This window comes from Mauremys reevesii, linkage group 8 (genome assembly GCF_016161935.1).
Source record: "Mauremys reevesii isolate NIE-2019 linkage group 8, ASM1616193v1, whole genome shotgun sequence".
NCBI classification, from domain to species: Eukaryota; Metazoa; Chordata; order Testudines; family Geoemydidae; genus Mauremys; species Mauremys reevesii.
Window position 1 is genome coordinate 70,273,887 of NC_052630.1, and position 15,102 is coordinate 70,288,988.

The 15,102-nt window shown below is 39.1% G+C and overlaps 1 protein-coding gene across 7 annotated transcripts in view; it reads left to right on the forward strand.

The window, feature by feature from the left end:
- Positions 1-15,102, forward strand: part of COL11A1 (collagen type XI alpha 1 chain) — a 237,297-nt gene that overhangs the window by 99,739 nt on the left and 122,456 nt on the right. For all 7 annotated transcript variants that reach the window (XM_039483995.1, XM_039483989.1, XM_039483992.1 and 4 more), the window contains 10 exons: positions 124-177; positions 306-350; positions 1,674-1,727; positions 1,824-1,868; positions 2,267-2,320; positions 2,794-2,838; positions 8,160-8,213; positions 11,497-11,541; positions 12,956-13,009; positions 13,095-13,139. In XM_039483995.1, coding sequence (XP_039339929.1) covers positions 124-177; positions 306-350; positions 1,674-1,727; positions 1,824-1,868; positions 2,267-2,320; positions 2,794-2,838; positions 8,160-8,213; positions 11,497-11,541; positions 12,956-13,009; positions 13,095-13,139 — 495 coding nt within the window. The remainder of the gene's footprint in view (positions 1-123; positions 178-305; positions 351-1,673; positions 1,728-1,823; positions 1,869-2,266; positions 2,321-2,793; positions 2,839-8,159; positions 8,214-11,496; positions 11,542-12,955; positions 13,010-13,094; positions 13,140-15,102) is intronic.

A 15,102-nucleotide genomic window follows, 5' to 3' on the forward strand; every position in this document is an offset into this window, starting at 1 on the left:
ACAGTGAAGATGTTCTGACATACCATTATGCAGCTAAAATGATATTTCACTTTCCCATCTCTTGTTGTTTGCAGCCAGAGTTGGAACCTGCATTATTTTAATATGGCTTTCTTAATTCTACAGGGAGATCGTGGCCCACAAGGACCTCCTGGTGCACCCGGTGAAGACGGAACAAGAGTATGTTACTAGTAACTTCAGCTCACTAATACATACAACAACATCTAAAGCAAGTCCTCCCAGAAGAGGAATATTTTGGTGATGTATACTCTTCACACTAAACCTTCTATTCCTTTTAATAATGACAGGGAGAAGATGGAGAAGTTGGACCCAGAGGTCTCCCAGGTGAAGCTGTAAGCAAAGCTTTTTTACTATTCTATTTCTGGTATGCACGCTGACTGTTTTGCAGAACAAAATCACTCTAAGATTTTCATTCATTTCTACTAAGCTTTTCTCAGAGGGAAAAAAAGTGGCAGTTCTGTATGGAGAGTAAACAATAGGCTAGATTCTTCTGGTGTGTAACTCCACTAACATGACTGGAATTAATCATGGATGAATTCAGTCCAGCGTACACAACTTCCAGAATCACTGGACCTGATCCTTATCTCATTTACTGTGGCACAACTGCACTGACTTCAGTGGATGTAGTCCTGATTTACATGAGGACAGTGAGGACATAGTCAGTCTACTGAAACCTCTATAAAGAAGTTATTTTCTTTTTTTTTTTTTTTGAATATTAAAAAAAAAATAAAAAAATCACCACTTTGCTTCACCACTGCTTCTCTTTATTGTATATTTTGGAATTGTTACATGTCCAAGAATTCCACTGATATCAGTAGGAATTCCACTGGTGCTGTCACTGCAGAACAGAGATCTGCAGTGCAGGCAAGAGATCCAGGGCCTGGCTCAGAAAGGATAATTTTATCCTAAATATCTGACATATGCCCTTTCCAGATACAAAGTGGGTGTAAAATGCTACTGAGTCAGAATGTTAGTAATTTGCATCCTCTTTACATATGAGGAAGCAAAGAGGAGAATGAGGCCTGTCTACTTCAGCCACAGTGTCTGATGACACAAATAATGAAAAATAAAATGCACTTACACTGTGGGAAGTTAAAAATAATACTAGGGAACACATTTTGCTCCCCTGCCTCAGAAGAATGGTCCCATTAATTTCAATGGAATTGCTTGTGGGAACAGGTCTGCACTTCTGCTTGTGGAAGAGTTTCCATTTGTTTATTATAAAGAGAAAGACTCCAAATGAGTAATTTTCAGCTATCTAGCAGAGATTTTACTACCAAGAAAGATAGCACTTTCCACAGCAATACAGAACATGACAAAAATCATTGAAACCACCTTGTTTTCATTAAATACATAAATAGTCGGCGCTCAGATCAAGTGACTGTGGAAGGTGCTGCACCACTGTTCAAAGCAGTGGCAGGCAGAAAATCTCCCCCTTTGACCTTTTTCTGGTATGAGAGACAGAGCTACTTGACAAAAGGTGCCTTCAACCCATATTGTGCTACTGATATAGGGCAGAGGTCAGGAGGATTCCATGTAGTAGTGAATCCTTTTGTCGGGCTTCACTGCCTCCCTCCCTCCTACTCCTGCGGCCTACCCACTTGTAAGGAGGAATTGCACCTACATTTTTAAAATGAATTGTGTCTTCTTTTCAGGGTCCAAGAGGACTACTGGGCCCCAGGGGCACACCCGGCCCCCCAGGACAACCTGTAAGTATGGTATAAAGAATGAGGTATTTTAGATGTGCAATTTCCAGTAAAAAATAATTCTGCCCAGTGTTGCCTCTATTTTTGTTCTTGTTGCAGGGTGTTGCAGGTGTTGATGGCCCCCCAGGTCCAAAAGGAAACTTGGTAGGTAGATAATTAGGGAAACAGAGGTTTGGGATTGTCAAAATTCTTCCCCTTCCCTACCCCCATCACTGTTTAATCTAAAATTCAGATTCCTTTTGATGTTATATTGAAGAGAACAGCCTTGTGTACCATCTGCTTAAACCTAAATTCTGCCCTCATTTAACCTCCTGCAACCCTCAGACTCCAGCTCTCAGGGTGTAAGTATGGGTGGAATTAGCCCCACATTAATAAAATGTTGGTGATATAAATTAATTTTAAAATCAGACTAGAGAGATGGTTAGTTGGTAGATTTAAAAGAGGGAAAACACAGTGATGTGCTTATATTTCTTTAGGCCTGAGAATGAAGATTTGTAACACAGAAGCCCAAACTTAATGCCTCTGTATTTTTTGAATGGTAGGGTCCTCAAGGGGAACCAGGACCTCCTGGTCAACAAGGAATCCCAGGTCCACAAGTAAGTGTTCAGTAACCCACAGGTTATATCACATTCCTTTAAAGAAATGTTTAATGAATGCAGACTAGCATAGGGTTAGCTTTTCATATGCAGGATTGATAAAGCATGAAGGATTTTATAAATAATGCTGAAAATGTACATAATACAGTGGGAGCAGAATTTTAAAGCAAGCTTGCAGAGGGCTTTTTCATTCGCAAGAAAAATGACTCATTCAGTGTTCCTGGAATGCCAGCAGGAACGGCCACACCTGTAGGAGGGTTCTGAATAGGATCCTGTTACAGACTTGATGCCAGAATAGTAGCCTGTGCAAAAGGCTCACACAAAGCTCCTTATCTAACTGGTTTAAAAAAAACCCCACACTTATATTTTATATTTGCCGCTATGTTTAAACAGATTAATGAGGGCTCTTTAATAGGGAAAATGTACGTATATTGTTATCCCTGATTTCTCACACACTGGCTTCTTTCTAATAGGGGCTTCCTGGTCCACAAGGTCCTATTGGAGCTCCTGGTGAAAAAGTAAGTTATAAGATTATTCTGGTATTTCGTAATCAGTGTATCTGTGTAACAACCTCTGGTTAAGTGGTTAAGGGCTTTTCTTTTTGTTTAGATATTGGATACCTACGTTCTCAAACATAGCAAAATTCCCTAAAACCACCAAGTAAAGTAATGAACAATATGGGCCTAACTCTTTTCTCATTTACACCATTTTTTTCACCAGTGTAACTTCCTGAATTTACTCTTTATTCATGCTGATGTTACTAGGATCATAATTTGTCCCATAGCACTAAACTGTACATGATTAAATACAAGAAGAAGAAGAGACAGACTGCTAAAAAAAAAGTTTTTTTTTTTTAAATATATTTTATTAAATAAAAAATATCTCTCATCTCTATACTTTTTTAAAAAAATCTCCTCTTTTCTTTAAACTGAGGGCCTGATTCTGCTCTCATTTACACTGATGGTACATTGGCATAACTCTGGAGTTCCACTGGAGTAGCTGTGGTATAATTTAGATCAGAATAAGGCCCAGTAACATTCTGCTGCAAGTTCACACTCCTAGTAATTGTCTCCTTTTTTCTTTTAGATCCCCAATTGATTCCACTCTGGTTTCCTTCTCATTCATTGTTTAATATCTTCCTAGTGCTCTAGTATCTCAGCTTCTTAGTGGGAGGGATTGAGGGGGATTTTAGGAAACAATATACAGACTTCCTACCTGCCTGTCTTCCCCAGAATGTTATTCTCGGAAGATGGCTGTGTCCACAACATATTCATTCCACAATCAATCATGAATGCATAGCATGCCTTTCAGCTATCAGAGGTTCAGGGCTATAAGACATGGTCTGCCACTTTATCTTGACTTGTTTCGTTCATATAACGTGACCATTTTTCTGCTTCTAAAGTGCCAAGTACAGGTCAGCTATGTGAAGTAAAAAAGCTTTTCCCCCTCCCCTGAGTTGTATCTATTTCTTGTAGAAACAATCCTGCAGTCTACATTTGAGCAAAACTCCCACTATAGTCAATGGGAGTTTTGCATGAGTGAGAATTGCAAGATCTGGCCTTGCATGCTCATCTGTTCTCGCATGGAATTGCTCTGATTTTAAGTCTTTATTCATGCTGATGTTACTAGGATCATAATTTGTCCCATAGCACTAAACTGTACATGATTAAATACTTACCTTATTTTTTGAGGTTTTTTGGCTTGGTAGTCTTTTCTGGTTTTGAGTTTAATATTCAAATGAGCTGGCAAACCAGTTTGTTAGCTTTGTTACATTGTAACTTACTGCTAGGTAGAAATGTTATGTTCATTCCTGGGTTAAAAAAGGGAAGGTAGATATCCCAAAGATAATAACATCTCTTAAATAAATGTATTGGAGCTGTGACAGGTGTCACATTTCATATTAAAAAATCCAACCTTCGATCTTCATTGTTATTTCTGCTAGTTTCTCCCTACAGGATAGAAACCATCTTGCACCCACCCAGCATTATATACATTTCTACAGGCTACGTACCCTCCCAAAACATCATAGAGACAGGAGTTGAGTTGATATGGAATGTGTTACATTTCAACTGTAGTCAAAGAATTTTTTAAAAAATCAGACCTTAAAGACATAACCCTGCATTTGGAATAGGGTGGAGTCAGACCACCACAAGGGACAGAAATCCTGCTGGAATTCCCCAGAATGCAAGATAACATTCTTCAAGATGCAGCATACTCCAGCCAGTGTCCTAGGCCCATTCAGTGAGCTGGTGATGAGTGGAAAGAACAGGGCCATGCCCTGCCTCATTCCCACTCTCTTTGGGGTCTCTGTTACCCATGTGGAAGCACAGAGAGTGTAATGCCAAGCACAAGAATTACAACTTGTGTGGGGCCTTTAGAGGAAGATGACTTCAGTAAATTAAACATGTGCATAAGGCTTTATATGCTAGATAGACTTTGGGGCATATTGGCTTGTGCAGTATAAACTTCATGAGCTGAAGGGCGCATGTTCTCCTCTCTCAGCTGCCCTATGCAAAAGTAAGTCTGACATCCCGAGACCATACACACACTCTCTGTTGCTCCAGTAAGTGTAGTGCTTACACACTCAACATGTACCAAGAGTCATCTTAGAAACACCATATCTGTAAGTTCCATACTTGTCCCTGAGTATCTCAGAATAATTGCCCCAATTGGGCCTACTGGGAGGGATTGCAGACCAAGCACTCTGGACTTGATTTTGCCAGAAGAGAGGAATGGCACTTGGAGAGAAGGAAGAATGCAGGCCACTCAGGAAATTAACTTTTATACGCAATGTCTGCAGGAGTCTACTCACCTAGAAACTTTTCTGTGTACAAATTGCCTTGCACAAGTCAATTTTACGAGAGGAAGTTCTGGCAAGTAAAATTTTAAAAGGACATTTTTCAACCCAAACCTGCCCCCATAGAATGATTTCCCTTTCCAGAGTCACCTCTAAAGTTTTCCATGTGAAACTCACCCACATCTAAAGTTTTCTCTGCTAAAATATACTGGCACCTAAAATTTCCCCTGCTTGCATCTAAATATTTAAATTAATCCAATATGTTACACGTTGGCATCTCTGATATTGGAGGACCAAGCAGTGACATTTTAAATATTGATAGAAACCTTTCCCTCTGACACTGAAAGCTTTCCTGGTCCAAACCCAGTCACACCATTACTTGTCTATGCTCAAACCCATTCACATAAAAAATTTCCCCCATCTAAACCTGCTAATATAGGTTTCCCTCACAAAAGTTTCATAACAAATTTTTAGGTGCCCTCTCTCTTAGGATCAGGCCTCCCACTAATAGATGGAAATTTTCTTTAGAAGTTTGAATTGATTTGATGCAATATATTCAGCACAGCCAATCCATCAAGATTACTCATTCTCAAGGGCCCAGTCCTAAAAAGGAACTCAGGAGTAACTCTACTCACATGGGCAGTCCAAGTGAAATCAATGGGACTACTTATGTGAGAAAAGTTTCTCAGAAGTATAAGTGTATGAGAATGTAAAAAACCCAGCATCAATCATATTGCTGCCAGCATACCAGAATATACCCAGACGACTAATTAGAAACCTAGCAACCTTAGGTAAATGCCTGGCACTAATACAGGAATGCCTGTTTGATCTCTTGTTTCCTCTTTGGTAAGCCTGTGTACTGAGAGTGGGCACAGCTACAGACTGGGCATGGACCAGGACAAAGACCATAAGGACACTGATGATTTTGTAGGTGTTGCAGCTGATGAATGCTGTGATGCCATGAGGGTACTAAATAAGAAAAATGTCCAACAAAAAGAGGATGCATTTGTCATTATCCAGCTAATGTAAATTGCCCTGGGTGATGATGGCTTGGATGTTACTAATTTTAATTTGGTCTGTTGATGTTCATTACAGGCTGATTCTGTGATTCACATAGGTTTTCATAATGCATTTGTGATTAAAGTATCATTTTGTTTTGTTTGTGTTACATATTCTTGAAACCCTTAGGAACGAATGTTGCCAATTTGCTTTGCTGCTCTAATGTGGTGTAGACTTAGGTTAGAGTCTAGGTTGGAGCCTAGGACCCAACCTGGGTTTTGTTTTGTTTTTTTTTGTTCTAATAAAATTTCTAGTTATATAACATGGTTTTTGGTTGATGGACGGACATCAAACACATCTCTTATGACTCTTTGAAGATCAGCAAACCTTTCATTTCCAAAGAGTCACATTCTGTCCTGCCATGCACACAACTTACCCTCCAATTGTAGCTCTGTTTTTGTGTTTGAAACAGTGCAAGCCAATGAACAGCCAGCTCTCATCCCTGGATTCTGTGACTCACCTACATCATTCAAATTGTTCTTGCTTTGCAACTTTAGATGCTACTGCCTCTGGCCTCCTCTGGATTCTGGGTGATATCCTGGCCCCTTTAAGTCAAAGAGAGTGTGCCATTGACTTCAGTGGGGCCAGGATTTCACCCTTTGTCATTTTCTGTTCTTTGTACATTACTTTGCATAATGAACACTACATTATTTTTCTCCACTTGTTCCTTTCATGCCTTTGTGTATACATTTTAGAGGTGAATAATATGTGCAATGGGTACATTCTCTCCATCATAACTGCTATGGTCCATTTCTAAATGTAATTTTTTCCTTGTTTTTCCTCCTTGTGCCTTTCATTTCTCGTCTGCTCAATGATACTTTGTGAACAACAATGCATTTTTCCAATGGCCTCTACTTTACTCCATCATCTTCTCTCTTACAACCCAAATAAACATATTTTTACATCTTTCTAATTCGCATATTCATTGTATTTGGAGACATTTTCAAAAAGAAAAGTTGGTTAAAATTATGGTGAATCTGAAAACTGATGCTGAATGTACTTTGATGCTGAAGTTTTTCATACAATTCTGTAAACAAACATTATTTTCCTGCTGTTATTTTTCCTCATTTCATCACCTCAGTTTAACTGGGAAACAACATGTTATTCCTTCTCCCTCATCTGTCCTTTCTACTTAATTTTCTTCCCAGGTGCTTATGCTTTTGTTTAGTTTTTCTCATTCATGCTAAAGCAGCTGCTTACTACTCTCTGACCTAACTTCAGACAGTTCTGTTTTGATGATTAACATGGTTATAGGAATCTCACACTTTTTGAGGTAAAAGGCAAGTTAGTTTAACATTACAAATGGATATTTCTGAGGTATGGCCAGTACTCAGGTGGAGCAAGTATTTCAGTATCCAACTATATCTAGCTGAAATATTTAAAGCCAGAAGAGAATACAAAAGGAAATACTTTTTTCACACAATGCATAATTAGTTTGTGGAACTCATTGCCACAGTATGTTGCTGAACCCAATAACTTGGAGAGATTCAAAGAAGGATTAGCTGTTTATATGAATATTCAGAGTCATAATATTAACAACACAAATTTTGGAAGGGAGATAAACCCTCATGCTTCAGGCCTTAAATCTCTAACTATTAGAAATAGATTATTCAGTATCTGTCAACTGAGGGGTTTCTTGCTCCATCCTTCTTGGACAGGATACTGGTCTAGATGGACCATGGGTCGGATGCCATATGGCAATTCCTCTGTTCCTTTCTCATTTGCACTAGTGAGCATTGAGAGTAACTTTTTTGAAGTTGTCGGAATTGTTATGGATTTACACTGGTGTAATGGAGATCAGAATCTAAGTCTCTGGATCTTGCTTTTGGAACACTCGTCTTTTATTTATTTTCCCCATCACTTTGTATGCTTTAACATATTTCTTTTTGTTCACAGTTAATTTGTTTGTTGCAATCTATTTTAGCTTGAGCAACATATTTGTTTAATATTATTCCTAAAATGTATCTTTTTTGTTGTCTTTAGGGACCACAGGGCAAGCCTGGCCTACCGGGACTTGCTGGTTCTGATGGGCCTTCTGTAAGTAATTTTGTCTTTTGAATGTCTAAATTCTGTTAAGAATCAGTATGCAGGTTTGGGTCACTGCATGCAATGTGCTGCATTACAAGAAAAGAAGCAGCACTCTTAGTTGGGAACAAACTTGTAAAGCCTGTGTATACCTCTGTATTATTTGAACTTGAGACTTTATTAAAGTTAGGGGGCTACTAAGATTTGCTGAAGCCCTTTAGAAATGTGTACCTTGATAATCAATCATGATTGCAACATCTGCACTGACATGCTATGATAAGCCAATAGCCAGAGATACATACAGTGGATCAGATCCACTGTCTCATTTATGTCAATGTGGCAGTGTAAATGGGGCATTGCAGCAAAACGAGACTCATTCGTGCGGTGCGTCCTGCTGGTTGTCTTGGAATTAGCTCTTTTCCAGCATATGGAGTGCCCTCTGCAGGCTGGTGTCTCGCCTGCCGCTGGCCCCATGTCCCTCCCAGACCCCGGTACCTGCATACCTCAGGATTATGCCCCAACAGTACCCCCACTCTCTGGGTCTCCCCTCCCCGGGGAACCCTCAACCCTCTAAGTCCACGTTGCCTCAGTGGCTACTGCCAGTCATCATTTAGCCCCCGCTCACTGGGGCAAACTGCAGTCTGTAAAGGCCACTCATCATTGGCAAGGAGGCTGGACCAGCTGCCTCTGCCTAACCCCAGGCTGCACCTCTGTAACCCCAGTACCTGTTTTGCCTTTAGCAAGGGCCCCCCCAGCTGGGGATTTGCTAGGCTGGAGCTCCCCAGCTCCTTTTGCCTTTCTCCAGCCCTGCTCTACTCCTGGTACCCTGAGCTCCCAGGCAGCCAGGCCCTTCCCACTCCAGGGCTAGAGTGAGACTCCTCTCTCAGCTCCTGGCCCACAGCCCTCTTATAAGGGCCAGCTGGGCCCTGATTGAACTGGCCACAGCTGTGGCTGCTTCCCCAATCAGCCTAGCTTGACTTTTTTTAAGCCCTGTTCTCCAGGAGTGAGGCATTTGCCCCATGACAGGGATAAAGTATGCACCTATGATCACCAGGAAACTCTCTTGATTTAGGGATTTTCTCAGCTGGCATAAAGCTGGCTACACCTTCCTTCCTAACAGCTCCTAATCAGGGCATATCAAGGGATGGACCCCACTCTTTCAGGTTCTGCATGGGGGCAGAGCATTGCCAGAATAAGAATCTTCTGAACATTAGGAAACTCATCTTCATGTAAGCACTTACCCCCAGAGTTACTGGACTCATGTGAGTAGCTCCACTAAACTCAATGAACACCCAACAAAGATACTGACATGAATAAAATTACTCACATTACTGTTCAAAATCAGGTCCTAAACCTAGTAACTATAAAACCAGTGCTCCTAATGACAGATGAGAGAGAGAGAAAGAGAGCTTTCTTGTATCAAAATGTTTATGGTTTTACCACCAATAAGGGCCACTTAATTGAAGGGATCATAAGTCCTCATACTGCCCCCCTCAGTCCTTTCCCCACTATGCCATTTTCTCATATAATAATCTTTCCCCTTTCCTAGGTCAAATTCCAATCAAAACTCTCAATGACCTCAACAGGAATTTTGCAAGATTAAGAACTATAGACATTGTCCCAGGGGCATTAAATTGGGAAAATGAACATATGGATACAGAACTGTATCCATGACCGTCAATCTCCCTTTTGCCTGCAATTGTAGCACATCCATACAGACTGTTGGCAATGCATATTATGGCATTGTTGGAGATTCCAGTTAGACTTGAATCTTTGTCCACTTGTGCAAGTTTTTCTCACTTCTGAAAACTCTCAGCCCTTACAAACATCACTGGTATTTGAAAACCTGCATTTTGCTACACATAAAAATCAGAAATAAAGACAAATGCAGTGAAGAATGAATAAGCACAGGTAGTCATGCGTTTCCATGTGTATGTGTGTGTGCGTGCTTGTTCATGAACCACTGTCTGCACCCCACCATCTGCCTAGACAGTCATCTCCCTACCTTATATATGTGTTTTGAAGGGTATGGCAGGCAAGTTAAGTCACTGAAACTAAGCATCGCCCCTGACAGAGGTAGCATTGTAGAATCACAGACTTTCTATGCAGGGTAAATAGTTAGAACTTTGTGCACAATACGATCATCTGCTTGAAGATTAGTTCAGATTTTCAAACCAAGATGTATTTGTTTTGAGTAAAACTGAAAAAAAATGTTAATGCTGTGTGAGGTGAGCAAGACAATAAGTTGTTTCTAGCTATCTGATATTCATCCTTCTAATCAATATTCTAGAATGCATAGATAAGTGATATATATATATATATATATATATAAATTAATAGTATATTTTAAATTCATATTACTAGCTAGCAAACTAAACATAAAAATCAGAAGTTTATCAGTTAAGGATTGGCAGGTATTTTAAAATATGATTTGACATACTGAAAACACTTTTTGGAAGTTAATACCATAAAGAAGTTAATATTTAAGAAGTGGCTATGTGCACAGCAAAACTAAAGATTTATTATACCCTTCAAATAAGAGTGGATGTACACAAAGTAGAAAAAGTGTTGCTTCTTGATTTCCTCATACTGTAATCTGCCATTAACATTTTTAATTTCACTTTAGTGTAATTTTTGATGACAGATCAAAAATAATTAATGCTGTCTCCCATTAGGAATGCAGTGAGGAATTAATCTTTTGAGTGATCTCCCTCTCTCTCTTTCTCTCACCCATAAAAGCTTCTTGGGCTACATTTCTAGTGGGAGCCTTATATAACTATAATGATATAGAATTTAACCAGTAGCAGCCTGCACCCCTCAAGTTTTATTTTAAAAGTAAGCAATGATCTAAAAGAAAAGCATTTAATTAACGCTATAAATGAGACTAGCTCAATCTCTTTATAGGTCTTTCAGAGAACTCTTGTAACCTTTTTATATGCTTTAGGGATTTCTGCATGAAGTTGTATCATGTAGGCTCTTTCAAAATACTGTAGTAATCAAATCTGAATGTATTTTAGATTAAAAGACTCCTGCAGTTGATCAAAATGTTGCTTAATACATTCACATCAATATAACTACTGTCCAGATTTCTCTTTGTTATATAAACTAGTTATATATTAAAACAGTAAATCTCTCCTCAAAATCAAAGATGTATTTTTCATGCTGTAGTTCAGAAACAGGGCTGGATTTGGGGTCATGGTGATATTCAATTATTTAAAAACAATTTATATTGTATAATGAATTGTTTTTCACAAAGAGCATATTTTCCAACAAATATTTACCTTTCTGTAATCAGGGTCATCCTGGCAAAGAAGGTCAGTCTGGAGAGAAAGGTGCTTTGGTAAGTTTCAAAACTTCCATAAACATATGTCTATTCAATTTGTATTTATCTGTTTATTTAGTAAATTTGTCAACCATGTAATATGTTGCTCTTACTGCTATTGGGAACATAAGTGATAGAAAATGCACCACCCATTCACAGCATGTGTGTGCCGACAACCATATTTATGGAGTACCAATCTGTGAACTCCACAAGCAGTTTTACTTTACCAGGGCACTCTATTTATATTTATTCATGTCTACTCAGGATTTAATAAACTGTCACATGGTTCAGACAGATAATTTGCGACTTCTTTGAGTTTGTAGTTTTATAGTGTATGCTGCTTGTGGGGACTATTGAGAGGCTCTGTTAGGAGGGTATATCAAAATACACACATTCAATGGATTTTTCAGTCACTTACAGCAAGTCAGTGGAAAATAATTTCTTCACTGTAGTGAAATATTTAAAGGGTTTATAAAGCTCTCTGCCATGTTAAGGCCAGGCATGCTGAATAACACATGACTTCCCAAGTAGTCCTACTGAAGACAACAGAGTAAAGTATTATACATTATAAATAGTATAAATCAGGGTATCAGTATCTGGCCCTTATTCTGCAATCTATTACATGTTTGGGAGCCTTTTTTTTTATTATGAGGCCAGGAAGTATTATGAAACAGGATATACTACTGAAGTAACAAAGGTTTATCCTCTCTTAATATTATATTTGCAAAGGTGTAGTGAAATATATTTTTAAAAATCCCCAGGAAACAATAAATGCCAAAAAATCCCCAGTCAGTGTCAATTAAATGTTGACTTTTTTTTTTTTAAATCAGACCCTATTAACTTTGGGGAATTTTTAAAAGAGACCAGGATTGATTGATTTATTACTCTAAGGAAAATGCAAACACTGAAAAAAGGAGTCAGATTCTGAAAGATCTGTATATATGGGAATAGCAGATGCCTATTTGAGAGTAGAGTATGGCACAGAATGTACATTTGTGAGATTTTTTTTTTTAATGCTGGGGAAGGGCTAGTAGAATGATATACTCTTCAGTCTTTATAGCTAACACATAGCTTCTGCCCTGTGCAGACATCACTAACACTGGTGTGTTCTCCTTATATTTTCAAAATTATCATAATTTCAGATTATTTATGTTGTGGGTTGATGGTTTTAGCACATCACTTTCATTTGAAATTTCCAAAAGTATAAATCCACAGCAAAACCATAAATAGATCCACAGAAAATCTGAAAAACGCTTTGATATTCCCACAAGCTTTCCTGGGGGCAGTCAGCCAGAAAAGCCTGTCTGCCCAGTATTATTCCAATGTCTTCCTTTAGACTACTTGTGATATAGCTAAGGTAAGTGGATCGTACTTAGAAAACTATTTGTTAACTGACTAACATACAGAGTTTTTCTAATCTAATGTATTTTAGGGGCCTTCAGGTCCTCAGGGTCCAATTGGCTATCCTGGTCCTCGTGGTGTGAAGGTATGATTCATTTTTTTTAAAAAATCTGAGTATTTGAAACTTTCTGGTTATGTACAGTGAGGCATTTTCTCATTGCTTTCTACAGGGAGCTGATGGTGTCCGTGGTCTCAAGGGCTCCAAAGGTGAAAAGGTAAACATAGAATTGGACTTGCTTTTGTTAAACAACTAGTGTTTTTCTGTGCTCCAGTAAACAAAAGGGTCTCCTTTTTTCAGTGCTACATCTTTTATTTCCTTCCCCCAAGCAGTGTTGTTCCCAGACAGCAGTGGTTACTTTTCACCATCCCTGGGGAACGTACCTAGCCTGAATCTCCACTGCCCTGCACCTTGCATAGCTATTTACATCTGTGTAAAATGGATGTAAAATTCTACCAGATCAGAGCAATAGCAATTTGCACCCACTTTGCACAGGTGTAACTGACTACACACAAGGTGCAGGGCAGTGGAGAATTAGCCTTCCCTCTTTCCCCCACTGACAATAGTGGATCCCTAGAAGCTTGTCACATCCACAACACTTGTGACAATTACTACTTTCACCACTGTGATTCATACTATAGACTAGATTCTGTATTTCTTATACACCCAAACCTTCCATTGGCTTCCAGACTTTCTGGTGGCTGAAATGCAGACAATAGGCCAGATCCTTTGCTATGGCAAAAATGTGCACAGTGCGAATAGGGAATGTACATACAAATGTGATTAAAACTCACCTTTGCATTCTCTCGAATCTGCTGCTGCTGCTATATGCAGGGCGAGTCCCCCTGCATGAACCTAGAGCACACTCTGGCTGCTGCAACCTCCATTAGCTTCAAGTGACCCCTTGGGGCCAAAACCCCAGCCAAGGATTGTCGTAGGGATATCCTAGCCCTACCTCTTTCTTCATTGTTATAACTGCAGGCAGTGGAGGAGTGGCATAAGAACCTGTGTGCTAACTGTATCCCACTGGAGAATCCTTGCACTGAGCTGATCCTTCTGGGGATGGATGCACAAGTTTTAGAGTCAGTCTGTCCCAGAACTGCAGTTAAACAACCATCTCACACAGGCATATCTGGCCTTATTGCTCTGTTACCACAGAGTGCACGTTTATTTTTCAGGACTGAAGGTTCTCGCTTGAAAACTGCCTTTGACATCAGTATTGGAGATCTGCCTGCAGGATCAAGTCCCTGAAAGGAGTTTCATGCTTTTATAAATTTAAGTTTAATTAATCCAGCTGGCTGTTTCAGGGCTGCCCATAAAATTCTGCAATACAATTTTGTTCATTATAATAACCTTCTTCACTATATGACCAAGCCGTATATAAACACGAGTTATTATTCAAAATATAGCAAACATGCAATGAGGATAAATAAAAAACATATTTTTTCCATATTGATAAATAATGATATAGCTGTATCTCCACAAATAAATAGATATAAAGATAAACAGTGCTCAATAGTTCATTGGGTTCTTTGAATAGGACATTAAAGACCAAGGACATTAAAGTACCCTGCATGATCCTAACAGTTGTTTGATGGTAGCTGCTGTATGACACAAAACATTAGTGCACACCTCAAAATTGAGACTGATGTACCAAATACATAGAAACCCCTTAGACTCCAGGACATGTGCTGTAGTGGAGTTTATATGTCTGTTACATATAGGCATAATTGATTTAGAGCAGATAAATACTGCTGTGAAAAGCACAGTATCATGAGAAGACAGAGGTAGAGCAATTGGTCAATCTGGCACACCATTATTGATCTTATGTGGTCCCAAAGTTGACAAGGGAGTTATGACTCTGCATTGACCAATAGACTGTGAATAGAACTCTGTAGGTAACCAAAACCAACCAACCAAACAAACAAAACCAGAGTAGGGCCATAGAGCATTAGTTCATGGATTCATTCTCACCTCCAAGCTGGACTAAAATCAACCCTCTAGCTCTCAGTAGCTGGGACCTCACTGTGATGGTTGAAGAGTTTCATTTCATTTGACAACTTTTTGATCTGTGATAGGCACAGTGTTCAATCCTCGTGGGTATGCTCATCCACTCAGATTACCTAAAGTTTTCATTCCATTTGTAAAAATATCTCTTTTAATAAACATATTTTTCTATA